This window comes from Podarcis bocagei, assembly GCF_964188305.1.
Source record: "Podarcis bocagei genome assembly, chromosome: 6".
In the NCBI taxonomy this organism is placed as follows: domain Eukaryota; kingdom Metazoa; phylum Chordata; class Lepidosauria; order Squamata; family Lacertidae; genus Podarcis; species Podarcis bocagei.
In genome coordinates this window covers 83,534,042-83,554,410 of record NC_138130.1, presented here as the reverse complement: position 1 = coordinate 83,554,410, position 20,369 = coordinate 83,534,042, and the positions used below count along the sequence as shown (strand labels likewise).

At 43.8% G+C, this 20,369-nt stretch overlaps 1 protein-coding gene across 3 annotated transcripts in view; it reads right to left on the bottom strand.

Annotated features, from left to right (window-relative positions):
* SACS (sacsin molecular chaperone) overlaps positions 1-16,467 on the bottom strand; it is a 44,146-nt gene extending 27,679 nt beyond the window's left edge. For 2 of the 3 annotated variants that reach the window (XM_081197836.1, XM_081197837.1), the window contains exon 1: positions 16,352-16,467. In XM_081197836.1, the coding sequence (XP_081053962.1) occupies positions 16,352-16,389 (38 nt within the window). In that variant the 5' untranslated portion in view covers positions 16,390-16,467. Of the gene's footprint in view, positions 1-1,177; positions 1,677-16,351 lie in introns of those variants that run through there. The other variant, XM_081197838.1, reaches the window with a different exon arrangement.
* Between the last annotated feature and the right edge of the window lie 3,902 nt (positions 16,468-20,369).

Below are 20,369 nucleotides of genomic sequence, written 5' to 3'. Positions count from 1 at the left end.
TTGCAGGAAAGATGCCCCAACCCTTGATCACTTTAGCAGCAGTTTTTGTACCTTCTTCAGTTTAATTAATACCTTTTTGAAACAGAGCACAGAGGCTGTATTCTAACAGTGGTACATCATGGTTATATGTTATGGATTGCCTTCAACTAACTTTTCCTACAAGTAGAGTAGAAATTAATGGTCATTATTAACTTAGGTATATTAATTTCAATGGGACTACTCTAAGTAAAAGTCAGTTGATGAAAACCTATATAATTATGATAGCTATCGTCTTTACGTTTCCTTCTTAAGAATTACTTTATCTGGCCCTTACACTACCACAATGCACCAGGGGCAAAATCTGGTCTTTCAAATTTCAGCAGTGCCCTGTGCAAGGCCAAAATTTGGCACCACCCTACTTCTCACCTCTTGTTCTGCTCTATTCACTACATTATACAGTGGTACCTCAGGTTAAGTACTTCATTCGTTCTGGAGGTCCGTTCTTAACCCGAAACTGTTCTTAACCTGAAGCACCACTTTAGCTAATTTAAGCTAACTTTCTGTTCTCATCCTGAAGCAAAGTTCTTAACCCGAGGTACTATTTCTGGGTTAGCGGAGTCTGTAACCTGAAGCGTATGTAACCCGAGGTACCACTGTAGTTGCGATGCCCTGTGATGCCCCTTATGCTCAGCACCCAGTGGGGGGGGGGGGACCTGTCCTGCTGCCCAACCAAGAATGGGATACTCAGCAAGTCCTGCGTCAGGCTAGAAGTTTAACACACTTATAGCAACAGAAGCATTCTTGGTCCACTGCCAATAACGTCAGCTGCACGAAGCAGACACGGAAAGTGAGGGGTGTAAGGTGTGTGTGGATGCTCACACCTCTGCACGGGATAAACAAGACAGAAAGGGAGGCAGGCAGGCACACGATCGACATTCACTATCCATCGTGTCTGCGGCCCGTGAAAGCTCATGACACAAACCAAGATGCAAGACTGCAAGGCACCACGCGGGACCCGTGTGTGTGGTGTGTGCTTCCCGCCCCCATTGCACGACACGTGTAACCCAATCCTAGGTCCCACTCCTTCCTGAGCAAAAAGAGGGTCAGGAAGAGCCTCGACGGGGCGGAGAGGAGCCAGTCGACCCCCGACCCACCCCTTTCTCCCTCGCCCCGAGGCGCACAGCCCGGCCTCGCTCACATGCCCCGCCGCCCGGCCTCCTCCTCCGCGCCAGCCAGGCCCGCTCGGTCCGTGACAGGCAGCTCGAAGCGGCGCCGCTCGCGCCCGCCAGATTAGAAAAAGACCGTTAGCCGCGACGCCTGCCAGGCCTCTCTCTCTCAGCCCGCCTCCTCCTCCTCCTGGCGACGCCGGTTCCGCACATGGGGAAGGGGTGGGGACTTGCCCTGAGGAGGACGGGCAGCAACCGTCGGCGGAGGGAGGCGCGAGGCGAATCTCCGCCGCAGGGGAGGGACGAAGGAAGGGAGGAGGGAAAAGCTGGCGGGTGCTGCCGCCGCTGAGGAGGGTCGAGTGGGAAGCCGGCGTGGAAGGAAGGGGCGGGGAGGGCAAGCGCAGGATGAGAGCGAAAGCCCCGTCCCCGCAGACTGAGCCGCAGACGCTTCGTTCAAAACAATAGTAATCGTGGCGAGAAATCTCCTCACGAAGCGCTCGCCCTGCGGCGCGGCGTGCGCAGAGGACCCACGCCCTCGTCCCCAGTGAACAAAGGCGGGAAATGCGCGCGCAGACGCTGCTAGGAACGTACGGAGCTGCCGCATACAGAGCACAGGCCTTTGGTCCGTGTAGCCCCGTGTTGCCGACCCTGGCTGGCAGTAGCACTCCAGCGTTTCGAGGCAAGGGGTCTCTCCCGACCCCACTAGGGCGATGCCGAGCGAGGGTTGAGCCAGAGACCTGAATGCTAAGGTGATGCTCTTCCCTTCCAGAACCCTCCTTACTGCAGGCACCCCTCTTCTCAGAAAGTGGCTTCCGCCTCTGCTCTGTCAGACAAATGCTCCTCTCGCCACAGGGAGCTCCTTAATTGCAGCAGGAACATTTTTTTAAAGCCTGCTTTTCATGAGGGTGTACAGTACATGGAAATTGCCCTGCTAGCAACTTTCCCCAGGACTACTACCACTGACAAAAGGACAGTATTTCTTTTTTCAGTTCAGTATCTAGACATCTTTGCAGATACAATTTGGTGGTGGGAGTAGTGTGCAAGTTTCAAAACCTTGAGCATGTTTACTCAGAAGTAAATATGAGAAAGGGCCATAACTCAGGGGCAGAGCATCTGCTTTGAATGCAGAAGAGCCCAGGTTCAATCCTGGCCATCTCCAAATAGGGCTGGGAGAGACCCCAGTCTTAAATCCTGGAGAGGTGCCGCCTGTCAGTGTGGACAATACTAAGCTAGATGGCCCAGTCTTTTGACTCGGTATGAGGGCTCAAAGGCAGCTTCCTATGTTCGTGAATAAGCCCCAGTATCAACCTGCATCCTTAGCAAGTGCTGCCCTAGAAAGAGCACAATTCTGAAACAATTCAGACAAGGGGCAGCAATATCTTTGTACATATATGAGCCATTTTAAGTTAACTTTAATGTGCTTTTTTGCACTCTTGTGCATATACCCCCATATAGAAACACATTATCATGAATTATGAACTGTTAATACCACTTTTGAAACTAAAAACATGTCAAAGGGTAGGTAGTAGATAGGTAGCCGTGTTGGTCTGCCATAGTCAAAATAAAAAAATTCCTTCCAGTAGCACCTTAAAGACCAACTTAGTTGGTCTTTAAGGTGCTACTGGAAGGAATTTTTTTATTTTGTCAAAGGGTAGGGGCACTGATCCTTACTGGAGCAAATGGTACGTACAGTACATTAATTTTCACTCTCTTCAAAAATCACATCCTTAGTCAGGCTCTTGACTGCAGCATATCATGCCAAAGTTCACATCACATTAATTAATTCCCACCACTTGATTACATACTTAAAACCACTCTTTCTGAGCAAGCATGCACATTTTTATTCCATTCATATAACTGCAAAATAAATACATAATCCTTTCACTCATGCTTTTGAAAAATGTTAGGCATTCTTAATCCAAAATACAGGATATTATTTTGAAAATACAATTAGGTCTTCCAAAGAACATTTAAAATTTGAAATACTGATACATCATTTCTATGTTTGCAAACTTAAAAACACCTTTTTTACTAACATTCCCTTTTTGACCTAAGAAAGAGTAATTTCAATGGCCAATTTTTTTGTGGGAAAATGATCGCTTGTACATGAGAGCATGAGCAAAGTTCTTATTGTTGCAGGGTGATCTCATAGCTAGAAGCATCCTTGGAGCATGAACAGCGCGTGAACAGCTCGTGCTGTCCTACATGATTGGTCAACTAGCATAGCCTGATCGCTCGCACGGTCTAGTGCGCATGTTCTTATCTGCTGGCTAGAACAAATTGCTTGGCTTGTATTTTGTATCTTTCCTTGGCTTGTATCTTTCTGATTTCACACAATAAAAGCTGTGCTGCATTAGCCCTAGGAGCTGCCATATTAGCCCTAGGAGCAGCCATATTTCGGAACCCCTCATGGTGTGAGACTGATTTTTCCCTGGATGCCGAGCTGCAACTCGACATTTGGTGCCCCGTGTGAGGCCTTCGGACTTCACGTTGTTTTTCATTATTCAGCACTCACCAACACGTCGTTCATCCACGTAGTGGATCCCTGGTGAGTGCTCCCGTGTGATTTCTTTCGGACTTCATGCTGTTTTACAACGTTCAGCTCTCACCTCGCCCCGCAAGGGCTGCAGACGCGTCGTTCATCCACGTAGTGGATCCCTGGTGAGAGCTCCCGTGTGAATGTGATTCTGGACTACGTTACGGACTTATCAGCACTTATCTCCGCCCGGACAGGGCAAAAAGGCGCCTCCCTCATCCTCCTAAGGATCCCTCCGGTAAGTGCTCCCTGCTCTTTTTGCAACTCTCGCAATCATGGGAAAGTCTCTCTCTGCACCACAGAAAAAATTTTTTAAAGACCTTAAATTCCTTTTGGCCAGTAACAACCTTGCTGTTCGGAAAGCTGACCTTAAGTCCCTTATAAAAGCCCTGGACACTCACTGTCCGTGGTTCCCCCAGGACGGAACTTGGGGGTTAGACGATTGGAAAAAAATTGGACACTTCTTTCAAAATCATCCACAAATTGATGTCAAGGTTTTCAGTGTTTTGGGATTTCAGTGTGTTCCAGTTGTTTCATTTTTGTGCTTTGGCATGGTTCCCGGACAGAAAGCAAGTTGCAAGTTGCAATATGGTTCTTTAACATGGCCTGCGTAGACAATGGGCTCTGTTCTCGACCTTGTTGCAATCTTTTTAGTTACAGCAAGTGGAATATGCTTGAAGCAAAAAAAATATGCTTAGCTAGTGCATTTTAGCTGCTGAGAAAAATGATTTTAAAAAGCTTCTCAAAGCTTTGAACCTTTTTTTTTGGTGATGGTATTCTAGCATTCCAGTAAATGCTTCATTTAAGATTAGCAATAATATGAAGGATAATCGCATAAGTTTATTCCCTGTGTTTTTTGTCGCTTGCAGAAATAGTGTCTTATTGTTTTCGTTTCAATCATAATAGAAGTAAATTTTTAGGTCATTATCCATATTGTAATTGGACCTATGAGTATGTTAATGGATCTTCTTGTTTTCTTAATGTTACAACTATGAGTGATAGGTGTAGGGATGAATTACCGTGATTTGCATAAACTGGCAAACTGGATTGAAGCCTTGTTTAATTCTACTATCTTGGCTTTAAAAATGATTAACACAGAAATGTCAGAAATAAGAGAAGTTGTTTTATACACTTTTTATGCTTTAAATGTAATCTTTGCCTCTAAAGGTAGAATTTATGCCTTAATTCATTCTCATTATTGTATGTATATAACTGATCAATCGACCAATATCTCTGCTACTATTGATTATATGGAACAAATGATAGCTCATAATCCTTTGAATCCACCTGAAGGTTTTGATCCATGGGAGTGGTTGTCTTCTTGGTTGCCTAATGGATTATGGTTAAGAAAAATATTATTGATTGTAATTGCATGTATTGTTGGCTTCATTATGGTGTGTTGTTGCATTCAATGCATACCCTCTTTGATTTCCCAATGCACTGCATGGTGGTACCGACCACGGCCCACCACAGGGGTTACAAGAGGAATTTATGTTGCAAAGTGTAGACGCTTAGGCAATGAAGTGTATGATTTGGACTAATGGTCCCTCTTTTCCTCTAATAATATAAACAAGAAAAGGGGACATGTGGGAAAATGATCGCTTGTACATGAGAGCATGAGCAAAGTTCTTATTGTTGCAGGGTGATCTCATAGCTAGAAGCATCCTTGGAGCATGAACAGCGCGTGAACAGCTCGTGCTGTCCTACATGATTGGTCAACTAGCATAGCCTGATCGCTCGCACGGTCTAGTGCGCATGTTCTTATCTGCTGGCTAGAACAAATTGCTTGGCTTGTATTTTGTATCTTTCCTTGGCTTGTATCTTTCTGATTTCACACAATAAAAGCTGTGCTGCATTAGCCCTAGGAGCTGCCATATTAGCCCTAGGAGCAGCCATATTTCGGAACCCCTCATGGTGTGAGACTGATTTTTCCCTGGATGCCGAGCTGCAACTCGACATTTTTTCTAGTGTATCCCCACCCAAAAAAATAGACTGTAATATTAAAAACAAGTTGTGGATGTTTTTACCTTCTCACAAATAATAGTTTAAGCTTTTTTTTTAATCTAAGTGAAACCCCAAGGGAATTAAAGTAAGTAGAATGTGATTTCCTGAGCTGGAATTTGTCCAAGTCACTGAATGGAACAAAGAAACTAATTCATATGAATTGCCATGGGATTTAACATGAACACAAGTGACCAAGCATCTGAGTGTTGTCTTGAATAAAAGCAGTTGTAAAGCTCATGCTTTATAGAAAGCTTTATAAAGTGGTTATCAGTCAAATCAATTAATAGGCAGTCTTTATAAGGGTGTAAAATGGACTAAGAAAACTGCTGAATACAATGCAAGGGGATACATTCTGGGATACTATACTGATGATACTGTTTTATGCACATCAGGCCCAGTTAATGCTGAAAGGTTATTGAGTATAGAATTGGAGACCCTTTTTAATGTCTCTGGACTTAAGGTAAATTTTCAAAAATCAAAAGTAACATTCTTCCATAGTCCCCCACAACTTAAGGAAACCTTATCCAAAATACCTTTTACTTATGGTCACCTAAGCAGTACACATTACTATACATAATATCTGTAAAAATTGTAATAATTTTGGTATACAGGCGGCAACCATTTTGTGAGGATTCTATTCCTGACCACTGTGCATGTCAGTGGAGCACACATAAGCCCATTCCGCTTCCATTCTCTCCTCTTCTGGGTTCAAAAGGAGCCATGCATCAGCAGTCATGTGTCAACATGACACGTGCAAAGTGGTTACCATCTGTGTACACTTCAACACAACTTTGCTAAAGTATTCAGAAACGTTTTTCCAAGTGCTTATTGGTTTTTGGTCTTTGTTTTATGTAATTGTTGCATGTCATATGCTCTAATGTAAACAAAGATAACTCAATGCAACAATGTTAAGCAGTTTAAAGATGCAAATGAATAAAAAATAGGTTACAAAAATCAAACAAACTGCTGAATAGATCAATCAGCTCTACACTGCATTTTATATTTTTAGTATGTTTGTAATGGACAGCATTCTACACTTGGATCCATGTTCAGCAAAGAACAGCAAATCTCTCCAACTACCAAGGTACCCAATCAGAGGAAAATGAGTAAGTAACCATGGGTTCTTTTCTTAGCACACCCACTGATTTCCTGTGCCATACTAAGAATGCCATGATTTTCTGTGCAAAGTCCTTGATTAAAGCAGGAATCATGTGCACAGTGTCTTGTGAATCCCCCGTTCTCCTCTCACCTATTAGCTCTAAGAAGGTTGAGATGGAATTGAGAGGATAGGTGGGGGAGAGGGAGTACTTGAACTGATGGGGGCTTCTGTTCCCGCCTCCCTATCTGGCAGATTTTAGAGCTGACAGCTCAGATTTTCTTTACACAATGCAGGAGTACCACACATGCCCTTCAAGTGGTGGATACAAAGATTTTTCTCCCTGTTGCATTACCGTATTTTGCGCCCCATAAGACGCTCCGGCCCATAAGACGCACCTAGTTTTTTGGGGGGGAAATAAAGGGAAAAAATTATTTCCCCCCCAGGCGCGGGGCTGGGGCAGCCCGAGCTTCCCCCGACCCCAGCCCCCAAACAGGCAGCTCTCTGCAAGCCGTGGGAGCCCAGCGGTGGTTCCCGCTGCTTGAGGAGAGATCCGCGAAGCCTGCACGTGCTGGGATCAGCGCTTGCAGGCTTCGGGATGCCTGCAACTCTCCCCAAGCAGTGGGAACGTTCCCGCTGCTTGGGGAGAGATCCGCGAAGCCTGCGCGTGCTGGGATCAGCGCTTGCAGGCTTCGGGATGCCTGCAACTCTCCCCAAGCAGTGGGAACGTTCCCGCTGCTTGGGGAGAGATCCGCGAAGCCTGCGCGTGCTGGGATCAGCGCGCGCAGGCTTCGGGATGCCTGCAACTCTCCCCAAGCAGTGGGAACGTTCCCGCTGCTTGGGGAGAGATCCGCGAAGCCTGCGCGTGCTGGGATCAGCGCGCGCAGGCTTCGGGATGCCTGCAACTCTCCCCAAGCAGTGGGAACGTTCCCGCTGCTTGGGGAGAGATCCGCGAAGCCTGCACGTGCTGGGATCAGCGCTTGCAGGCTTCGGGATGCCGGCAACTCTCCCCAAGCAGTGGGAACGTTCCCGCTGCTTGGGGAGAGATCCGCGAAGCCTGCACGTGCTGGGATCAGCGCTTGCAGGCTTCGGGATGCCGGCAACTCTCCCCAAGCAGTGGGAACGTTCCCGCTGCTTGGGGAGAGATCCGCGAAGCCTGCACGTGCTGGGATCAGCGCTTGCAGGCTTCGGGATGCCGGCAACTCTCCCCAAGCAGTGGGAACGTTCCCGCTGCTTGGGGAGAGATCCGCGAAGCCTGCACGTGCTGGGATCAGCGCTTGCAGGCTTCGGGATGCCGGCAACTCTCCCCAAGCAGTGGGAACGTTCCCGCTGCTTGGGGAGAGATCCGCGAAGCCTGCACGTGCTGGGATCAGCGCTTGCAGGCTTCGGGATGCCGGCAACTCTCCCCAAGCAGTGGGAACGTTCCCGCTGCTTGAGGAGAGGTCCGCGAAGCCTGGAGAGCGAGAGGGGTCGGTGCGCACCTACCGCTCTCGCTCTCCAGGCTTCAGCGAAAGCCTGCATTCGCCCCATAAGACGCACCCACATTTCCCCTTCATTTTTGGAGGGGAAAAAGTGCGTCTTATAGGGCGAAAAATACGGTATTTTGCAGTGTTAACAGAGTAGGTCCAGAAGAGGCAGCCATAGATCCCTCTTGCTGGGAACTATTTAAAGTCTCAGCAATTCGGAAAACTTGTAAACAGATCAATATTTTAGTTCAAAAGTAAGATACTTGATAGCCCATCATAGGAATTATTGCTTGTATTCAGACATTTTGGAGTACTTAGAAGAGTTTATAAAGAACAGAATATGAAACAAAGTATGTGTGTTCTTGCTGTTGAGAAAATGCCAAGTACAAGAAGTACACATACCCAGGGCTGAAGTAATATACATAAATGCAACAGGGATGGATGAAAGAATTCTCCCACCCCTCCCAATAACTATTTCAAATGCAAAGGTACCCTAATTTATAGATATTCATTTAATGACCTGCTCCTTTAAGACTTAAAGTGTGCTGGCCACTGTTGTGGAAATTAAACATCTTGAATCACTAGCTTGAATCATGACCCAGAACTGTGGGATTGGAGTCCTCTGCAATTTTGTGGGCTTTATCATAAAACCAAGAGCCCAATGACCTTTTGTTGACGTTAGCAAATTCTTAATGACTAGGGGGTTTTGTACTTATTTAGATCAACCATGTACTGCAATAATCTGCAACTGTATCTTAATTATTACTGGACATGTCTGCAAATAAGCATATTGGAAAGATCCGGGGGCTGAATAAATGTGAGCATTAGGAAATAAATTGGGGGTTACTAATGCAACGAAACATCTACTGCAGTAAGAGACCTACAACTGCAGCTGCTTCTGCAGTGCTGGCAGGAAAATGCCAATGACTCAGCAACCACATTTAAATGTGAAACAATGTCCTGCTATTATGGAACTTTTTTGTACTACAATAAACAGTGCATACATTTCAGTCATTTACCGATATATCTAAGTTCTCTAATGGCTTTTAATGCCACTATTTTTAAATTTCATACTCATAGCAGCAGAAGACTTTCATGATGATTTAAGTTACTATTTGAATCACAAAGTACCTACAGGCTGTGATAGAAGTGGCTACATGCATCCTCTAGATTCAGAGGCACCAAATGCCAATAGCCATTGGTAGCAGGAGAGGGGAAGGACCATAGCTCAGTAGAGAGCATCTGCCTGGCATGCTCAAAGCCCCAAATTCAAACTCTGGAAAGCCACTGGAAGCCACTGGAGACAGTACTGAGCTGCATGGGCCAGTGGTTTAACACAGTGTAAGGCAGTTTCTAGCCTTCCCATCCTCTTGCCTATACAGTGGTACCTCGGGTTAAGTACTTAATTCGTTCCGGAAACTGTTCTTAACCTGAAGCACCACTTTAGCTAATGGGGCCTCCTGCTGCTGCCGCGCCGCCAGAGCACGATTTCTGTTCTCATCCTGAAGCAAAGTTTTTAACCCGAGGTACTATTTCTGGGTTAGCACAGTCTGTAACCTGAAGCGTATGTAACCCAAGGTACCACTGTATGTCTTGTTTGTGGGGCTGCTGTATTTGTTATTGACCTCATGTAAGCCACTCTGGGAGCCTTTTCAGCTGAAGAGCACGGTAAAAATACTTTAAATAAATAATCACTCAGAACATTTGCTTTCAATGCAAGCAATCTTGGCAGTCCCTAGATGCATGCTCAACTCACATAGCATGTCAACCCTACCCGGCATATGTAGGTCAGCGTGCACATTCATCATCAACAATAAAACAGCAATATAAACTTCTACTCCTTAGAACATTGTTTGAAAAATAGAATTGCCCTGGAGAAGACAGGATTTGGTTATCCACAATTTGGATCAGAAATCCGGGGGGGGAGGGGATTCATGGAGACCCTTTGGCCTCCAGATCATAGAATCATAGAATTGTAGAGTTGGAAAGGATCCCAAGAGTTATCTAGTCCAATCCCCTGCAATATAGGAATCCCAGCTAAAGCATTAGAGTCACACCTCGGGTTACGAACGCTGCGGGTTGCGCGTTTTCAGGTTGTGGACCACGCCGAACCCAGAAGTGCCGGAACAGGTTACTTCCGGGTTTTGGCACTCGCGCATGCACAGAAGCGCAAAATGACGTCATGCACAGATGTGCCAAATCGCATCACACGCGTGCGCAGACGCAGCGCTTCACGCTGCGAACGCTGCGGGTTGCGACCGTGCCTCCCGCACAGATCACATTCACAACCAGGGGTATGATTGTATATATGTCAGACTACACTCTCATCATTGCTGACCATTGGCCATGCTGGCTGGGGCTGACAGCATTTGGAGTCCAATAACATACAGAGAGGACCACAGGTTCCTCATCTCTGCCCTAGATTCCAGAGAAGGCAGAAGAAATCTGGTGCCCTTCATTTCTAGTACATTCACAGGACACTATAACTTTATTTATTTATTTATTTATTCTGACCTGTAGTTGAAGCTTGTTTACCAGTGTAACTCTTTCAATGCAATTGTCATACCACAATAAAATGTCAAGTTGCAGAAAATAGCCTACACTTAAGCACACACAGCAACGAGCTACTAGAATACAAACAAAATTATGAAAAACATCAAAACAACTACTGCACTACCTCCTAAAACAATTTTAGAGGTTAACAGATTGGCTTGCATTTTGTTCTGGGTAAATAATATATCTCAACAACAGCTTACATTAGAATGCTTAATTTATAAAACATCCCCATGGTTTTGTCTCTGAGATCAAGTGGCATGAAGGTCTTCCGAATGTGAAGTATTAATAGAAGACTTTTCCTTTGCATCGGAGGTTACCCACCTAAGCTGCTCTGACTGGCAACAACTCTCCAGGCTCTCAGGCACAGGTTTCTCACATTACCTGCTAAGTCATTTAACTAGAGGTGCTGCCTGGGCATTGAACTTTAAAACTGCCTGCATGCAGTACTGTATATGTGCTCTACCACTGAGCTACAGTACCTACAGTTTGGGGGTCTTCCAACAGCTTTTGAAATCAGCTTTTTTGAAAGAGCCAATGTCATCAGCTTTGGGGCTACTCTTGTATGTGAAGCCAATGGATATTTTTATTTGACTTACTGCTTACTTAAAATTTGATGTATGTTAATAAACTCTTAATTGCTGATCATTCTTTTGTTGTGATGTTACAGTGATAGTATACTTTTTATTACATTGCATTCTTATACTGTAACAGACTATTTTTTTGTTTTTTAATGTGAACTGCTTTTAGCACAGATGTATTTGTGGAAAATGTGATATATAAATAAATTGACACTGAAATCAAACCCGAGTGCAGAAATGACAGCTGAAGTCTCATTCAGAACTGAAACGCTTTTACATGTTTGACGTGGGATTAGTATAAGAATGCATGGTTTCCCTAGTCAGGTATTCATTCGTGTGGTTTTTTTTTTAAAAAAGGTTGTCTTGGGGCTTGAGTCAATATGTTATTTAATATCTCACAGTGGCTATTAATTTATTATTGCAGCTAGCATTTTCGCAGCTGCCAAAACTTACTACCCCAGTGCAGATTCTTCACAGACGGGTGTCATGGACATGCCTGTGATCTAAGAGAACTATCAATAGATCTGTTGAATCACAAAAATGCAATGCATCAATTCCAGGACTGAACCTCTGAAGATTCAGAAAACAGCATGTGGGCCTGAAGCAGGAGGAGGGCCTTTCATTGGCTGGGAGAAAAGATCTTTCCACAGATCCCAATTCCTCTCCCTTGCTCCAACATCTGTGTCCCATGAATTCCAACCTCTGTGGCCAGCTTCTATTTCAGTCTATGACCAAGGACTAAACCATGTTATGGGGGAGATCCTCAATTAGACCATTTGTTGTTGTTTTTAAATGACAGGCAACCATGCCAGTTTGATCAGAGAAGCTGTGCTGTGCTGGGGGAGGTGTTTGACCCTTTTCCCCATGCACACCCCCTCCTCCCTGCTACTCTTTGCTCCAGGAGGAGAAAAGTAGGTTAAGCACAACAATTCTTTTCAAAGTGGCAGACTACTACACCTCTGTTTTATTAACAAAGAAAATGCTGGGAGATATGCCCACACAAGTCCGGTGCAATTTGCAGTTTGGTCCCAAGAAGAACAAAACATCCAAGGTATACATATCCTTTCTCTGACCTTGTGACAGTAACAAAACATTCACATTGTTTTATGTATTGCAATTTCTACTATTCCTTCTGAATTCCAGATACAGTGGTACCTCGTGTTACATACACTTCAGGTTACATACTCTTCAGGTTACAGACTCCGCTAACAGAAATCGTGCTCCGGCGGTGTGGCAGCAGCGGGAGACCCCATTAGCTAAAGTGGTGCTTCAGGTTAAGAACAGTTTGAGGTTAAGAACAGACCTCCTGAACGAATTAAGTTCTTAACCCGAGGTACCACTGTATACCCTGTTTTCTGGTTGTCAGTTTAGAAGGTGGGTGAGCAGCACATGGATCTAAAGCTTTTATCACTGAAAGCCTTCCAAATAAAACCATAAAACTAGTTAAGTAGTCCCCCACTAAATATTTAAATAAGATAAAACAAGCACTTTAATGTTATATCAATCTTTTATAAAACTAAGGAGCTAGCTAATGCTTTCCAAAGGTTGTGCTCACCCAAGGTCAGCTATTTCCCCCCCGCTGCCCCCCACCCACATATTGATTTATCCATTTTCGTTACATGCATTAAATTCGGGGGGGGGGGGTTACTGCGATCAGCAGTGTGAAAGGGATGGAGCTATTTATGATGCAAAAATAACAGCAGCAGGAATGATATCATTTCTGATGCATGTTATGTGAAAACGAAATGTGTCATCCCATCAGTGGTATGAAAACAATTGAATATTTGGAGTGAAACAGAAACCATGGATTAACATTCAGCTGTCTCCTCAAATTTGAGAATCCTTAAAGACCCTGAATCAGGGGGGATATTTATAATGAATTAAGCTCTTGGGCAAGGCAATTAAATCCTTGCTAGCAGTGGTGGGGGTGGGTGGATTGTGCAGTGGAATTGGGCCAATTTGCACAGCAAAACTGACTAAAGACGGGCTTGAAATCAATGGTGTTTTAAATTGGATTAATGTCATCACAGAAGTGGTTGCCTGGAAATGTTTGCAGGTTCTTTTATTGCCCTCTTTCTGATAGCCAACCTCAAGTGGAAATATTTGCATAGGCAACACACAGGCCTTTTTGATTAAGTTAAAAGAAATGCTGTGCAGCAACACTGGTCAAGGAGCAGTGCTCACACTACACCAGCAAAGCTGGTGTAAACGTAATAAGCATTGGGAGAAATAATAGCACAACCCTAGAGTGAAGTCAAGGAAGGCCATCTCTGTTTGTCAGGCTGCAACAAGTAAAAAGGTAAAGGGACCCCTGACCATTAGGTCCAGTCGTGACTGACTCTGGAGTTGCGGCGCTCATCTTGCTTTATTGGCCGAGGGAGCCGGCGTACAGCTTCCGGGTCATGTGGCCAGCATGACTAAGCTGCTTCTGGCGAACCAGAGCAGTGCACGGAAATGCTATTTACCTTCCCGCCAGAGCAGTACCTATTTATCTATTTGCACTTTGAGGTGCTTTCGAACTGCTAGGTTGGCAGGAGCAGGGACCGAGCAACGGGAGCTCTCCCCGTCGCGGGGATTTGAACCACCAACCTTCTGATTGGCAAGTCCTAGGCTCTGTGGTTTAACCCACAGCGCCACCCGCGTCCCTTTTTGCTGCAACAAGTAGGCAGGGCCTAATTTGAGCACCACAATTGGGACTGAAATGAATCTTGTAGAAATCGAAGCAGTTCTTCCAAAATGGCCATTTGACTTGAAAACATTTGACAAGAAAGCACCCCTTTTGTGAAGAGTTGGTGTCCCAGATTACACAAACTTTCAAAACAACCCTGTCGGGACCAACTAGGAAACCCTGAGAGGCTTGAGTTGCCTGTAGTTCTGCAGTCTCCATACCAACAATCACTTGATTTCTTACCTGCCCTTCATCACTGAGATCTATCCCAGCCTGCACTTGTATTGCAACAGTTTTTAGATGCTTTAATTGCTTTATCACTTGTGTGTTTGTCACCTTGGGCTTCTTTGGCATATCCTTTGGGCAGGATATAATAATAATAATAATAATAATAATAATAATAATAATAATAATAATAATAATAATAGTCCCAGAACAGGATATATAAATATAAAAATACCATATTAAAACCTGTTTAAACAATTTACTGTCAAGAGAATAAGATTAGAACTGCCTCATGATTAGACCTGTTGAAACCAATGAGAAATTATTAATGGATTCAACCCTGCATGCTTAGAACTAATAGCCCAGCTGTGAGTGCTTAGAACAGTTATACCAACTATGCATCAATATGTCAAAAATGTGACATTTATACTAGTTTTTTAGGCTAACGTGCAATGTTTAGGATTGTGATGTAGATTCATTGTCTTTTTAGGGAGGCATACATTCTGATCAATACTCAAGCAAGATATGGAAGCTAAAACCCACTGGATAGCTCAGTTGGCTTGAGCATGGTGCTGATAACACCCAGGTTGCAGGTTCGATCCCCGTATGGGACAGCTGCATATTCCTGCATTGCAGGGGGTTGAACTAGATGATCCTCAGGGTCCCTTCCAACACTACAGTTCTATGATTCTATGATTTCACTGAGGATTGATTACTTGCAAGCTACACAAGAACCTTAAAGAATTGTGGGAAATGTAGTCTGGAGAAGGTGCTGTTGAAGCTTATAAGTTCTCACAAAACTATAGTTCCTAGGATTTGGGGGGGGGGCAGGGAGATGACCAGGAAGGGCCATAGCCCAGTGGTAGAGCATCTGCTTTGCATACAGAAGGCCCAGATTCTGTCCCAGGTGTCTCCAAGTAGGGTTTGAAGTATCTCCTATCTAAAACCCAGAGGAGCCACTTCTAGTCTTGGCCTGACTCAGGTAGCTTCCTATGTTCCTATGCCTCTTAACCCAATCTAGGGGAGCTTCCAGACCTGTTGTTTACTGAGCATTCATCCTGATATGTCAACACAGAGGTTGGATGAAACTGACAGCTAATGGTACACTTTCCATGGCCATTTTTGTCACTTTTCTTATCGGAATTTTTGCAGCTAGAAAAGTGATGGTATAATCACACTGGAAAGTGTGGGATAGCAATCAAATAGCCAAGAAGCAGCCCGTTTGGAAACACTTATTTAGGGCTGCACAATATATCAATAAATTGTCCGAAACCAGTTTGAAGTCCATATCATGATCTTGCTTCATAATTTTTGACCTGGCAATATATCGTAAATCATGATGTGTGTGTGTGTGCTATGCAAAAATCACAATGTGCGCAGCCAGCCAATGCTTTTCTCGATTCCTGCAGCCCCTGTTATCTCTGCTGGCTCATCTCTTCCCTGCCTCATGCAGCAGGCAGCGAATCACAAGAGCGGGCACCAGCAAAACTCACGGAGCAGGAAAAACCGTGATACCAGCCAATGCCTCTACATAGCTCAATTCCTTATTTCAGACATTGTGATATATCAGTATATTGCAATGTTTAGATGATGATATATCACAATGTTGAAAATCAGATATTGCCCAGCCCTACTCATATTGCAGCTGTACCTTGAGAGCAGAGGGTTCATACAGTTACTCACTCACATATACTCCCAAACCACGGATTTGCCCTGGTTTACAATCCTGGGTTGCAGGGCAAGTGCAAAACCATAGTTTGGTGTTTTGAGTGTAATGGGAAATTGTAATTTCTCACAAACAAGGAAGTAACTAACTAAGCAAAGTGCAAAAGGTCGGGAAGAGGGATAAAAGGGGAAAGTGCCAGTGCAGAAGCACAGGCCCAAGGTTTGTCTCCATGGTACCAAACCATAGTTTGACGTTACGTGCAAACCAATCCTGTGTGTTCGTGTGTGTGTGTGTGTGTGTGTGTGTGTGTGTTCACATCTGCCCCATTTTCTTCCCATGGAAAACAAGGAGAAAGATCCGATAATGCTCACAAGTCTACTTTTATCGGGAAGTTTTACATTAGTTATTTACCTGAGGCTGTCATTGTTCTTCATGCTTTCTGTGGCCATGATATCTTCCCACTAGGAATACAAAGCAGACATAGATGCAGCTGTTTCCTTTTTTCCTTCTGTGACTGTACATCAGTCTCTCATCTCAAAAAAAAGAGAGCTTTGACTGATCATGTGGAACATTTCACTAATTTCTTAAGCCTTTCGACCCAAAATCGCACTGTAGTTTCCCCTTGTCGCTCCTTCTTCAGCTTCCTTCAAATCTTTCTCTGTGAGTAACTCTTCAGAGGGCTTGGCTTTCTTGCATTCATCTACAGATTAAGCAGAGTGGTGCTGTGCCAGGAGCATTATATGGATTTGTTCCACAGCTTGAAGGAACGTCACATCATTCTCTCTCTTACAGTAGGTGAACTTTATCTCTTGCTGAAAGTAAGTGAGAATGTGGAAGCTGTTACTTTCTTATTTTCTGGGATCCAAATGTTTGCACTTGAGTATGCCCTGTTTCCTCCTCTGGATTCGCTAATGGCCATGTCTTAACATTAGATCTGTGCTCCTGATGGATAAAAAAGAAAACAAGTATGTCAGAAGATTGGCATGAAATGCAGATTGAAACTACCTCTGAAGGGTATGGAAATGTCATTTCCTCTGAAGACATCACTGCAGTTTCTGGCTATTATGAGTCATGCTTCTAATTATAAATTCCTCCGCGCAGTATTGTGCTTGTAAGCAGAGGGAGAGCAAGAAAAAAGTTAAGGACTTTTCTTTACCTTTTACGGTGCAATCGCAGGAAAAATGCAAGTATCCACTTTCTGTAGAAGACATTATGTATTAGTTAAAAGCTAGAGATCTACTTTCTTCTTGTCCCAGGTGATATACTATTTAACCCTTGCTAACATTCTGTTGCATGGGGGAAAGAAGGAATATTTTTTACTTACAGGGAGAAAAACTGCTTGTGGGTATATGGTCTGATCTGATCACAGAAGAATGTAAAAAATGGGGTCTTCCGATTGGTGCTTTGTAACTTATTCACTTAGGAGTGAGCAACAGGAAGGCCAAGTTGCTCACTCTATCTATTCAGGGTGCTAAAAACAAAAAGGGATTGTGAAGCACTCAAATGGGAGCTTTAAGGGGGGCTAAGTGAGCTTCTTATAGGTATTTAGTTATAGGGGCAGGGATGCCTTTAGTCTCATCCAAGAGGGCCATTCATACGTTGTTCGGTCCAATTGATTTAAGTGGGAATTACATTAACGTCAGCATGTTTAAGAATATAGCTTTACTTGGGAAAGTGCAATATGTTCAAAACCTTTCCATTCAAATATAAAGATTTCACATTACAAGCATTAGCCAAACATTAATTCAGGACATTTTTCTTAAGCTAATTTTTGGACAACCATACCTGATAAAAAAAAAAAAAATCTGTGTAATTCTCCTCAATATCCCACATGCACACACACATTTTATTGTTCACCCTATGTTTATTTTTGTTTTCATGCACACACAAACTTTTGCACAAAATAACCCAGTGCCAGAGAAATGCAGGGTTGACTCAAATTCAGCAGTAGCAATCTTATTAGAGTCAGCAAGAATTAGATAAGAGGATTAGATAACAAGTGTCAGAAATGACATGAAGCAAGTGTGATATTTACTAAGCAGTGTAATCAGACTATATACTATTCAGCCCACTGTTGAGTGATCTCTCTTCCACAATCAAAGCATCTCAGTTCCATTATTCAGTGCCATCAGTTGCAAGTAGTTCAATACACTCAATGCAGCCAGTTCACCCAGAGTTGGTATGGATATAAGGCTAGACCACCAGGCTTGGACACTTCCTTCCCTCTTACCCTTATTTATTTTATTTATTAAATTTATATCCCACCCTTCCTTCCAAATAAGCCCTTGCGTACAGCATTGCACTGCTTCCTTACCGTACCCTTTTGAAGCAAACCACACTTCCCCTAGTTTCTGATCCTGGTTTTTAGTGATAAACATTGTTTGCTGGTTCAGATGAAAGAGCAAACTATGATTGGCTTTAAACTGAGGAGGATTGTTCCATCTGAAGGGGCTGGGAGGAGAAGAGGGAACATGTAAGCCCAATAATCTAATCAGGTCCATAGTGGCTGGGGCAACCCAGTCAAATGGGCAGCATATAACTAATAAATGGTCATGATCATGATGTAAGCCAAGGTTGAGGCTGGGAGACATGTAGCTCCCTCAGGGATTGCAGAGATAAAAAGTATGCTCCCAGTGGTCTTATCAGAAAGGGAGTTTATCACTGGAGAATGAAATGGGCAGTGAGAAAGGAGACCATGTGTGCTACCTCAGTTCCTTGGAGGAATGGTGGAATTAAAAACATATATGCTGGATTAAAAGAGGGGATGGTATAGCAAACTGATGGGGCTGGCAATGTTCTAACATGCGCTTTCCCCAGCATGAGCAGACCAGGCCTATTTAAGGGACTTGTTGCCTGGAGACAATTTTGCCCAAAGGTTTGATATATACACACTACCTTCAAAAGACTCTTGGGATAAAGAAAAACCCCACTGGATTGGTCTGAAAAGGGGGAAATGGTGCTGCCGAAACATCAATGCTCTTTATTTAAAGATAATTGCCTTGACTGCTATTATTCTAAGCAGAAATCACTCATTTTCAGAAACTTTGGATGAAACTACATTGCTCATTAAAACATGTGCCAGCATCCCTGGGTCAGACCAAAGAAACTTCAGACACACGGAGCTGCCAACCGTAATGAGTATTCCATTCATTCATGGGCCGGGGAATCGCATCTTACTGTCTCTCCCTCATAATGATCTGGCTGCCAGCCAACCAGCCTTTAGCCCCACTGAAACCCTATTCTTGCATCCAAGACAGCTGGCCCAATAATGAGAAGCCAAAAAAAGAAAAGAAGGAAGGAAAGAGGTTATAATGAAATGAAATATAGAATATGAAACATAATTGCTTACAGCAATTTTTCTCTAGATGAATCTGTTTAAAACAAAGAAAAATGATCAAGGAAGAATTGTTCAGATGACAGGAGGAACCAATAAAACATGAGAGGTTTTGCCATGGAATCAAATTGCCTTCCCATCCATAGAAGACAAAAATATAGAATCTGTTCTTCGTGTTTGAGTTTGGTATTAGGTCTGTATTAGGCTTGAATCCAAGTAAGCTTCTGAGCATCCTCTGAACTGAGTTCCACTTATAGGGCAGCAGAAAGGGGAGGTAACTTTCACTGAATTCCCCACTCAGTCCCTTTTACCCTCTGATAATCTGCTGTGAATTACTGTGAGGATCAGCATGACAAATGCGGCTAGGGACTTAGGGGGCAGGAAGAATTGGCAAAAATTGCCTTTCCTCCTGATGGCAGGATCCTGTCCGTCAGCACTCACTCTGTTGGTGAGTTCCTCCCTCCTACAAAAGCACAATGAGCTTGATAGCATACATCCAAATATACGTTTGCATTTATGCACACCTCCATTGTTTTGTTTCAGCATGGTAGAACAAAAGGGAACTCTGAGAAGGTATTGCAGCCAAGTCCTCAGAACATGAAACAGCTGGCTTTCATTTCTGCGAAAACAAAGTAGCAGGCGGAGTTGGTGGTTCATGAATGTAATGGCACATTTTCACTATTAAAACTATTTTTTAAAAGGCTTTGCTGGTAATGGTGTCATCAGGGCAGGGCTTTGGAGCAGAAGTCCAGAGCCTCACTCAGCAGAATGAACAGAGCAGCCCTCAAGCATAGCAGTGCTGGTCTGCCATATTTCAAAGTATGTAAAGGAAAAGTAATGCAGATTATCATCTGAAGAGGGGATCACCTAAAATGCTATTAAGTCCAGAGTGTAAAATTACCTAACTATACTATTATACTGTGAAGGAGAAATGAGACAATAGCCAGGATGGTGGACCACATGAGTCATCCGTCTAGACCAGTTGTAGAAAGATCATTAGTGAGGCTCGCTTTTCTTAACTGTCAGAAACTAGAAATGAGAAGATTCATTACTTTTATATTGTAATTTTCTGTAGTGGGTCACATGGGAAATTGC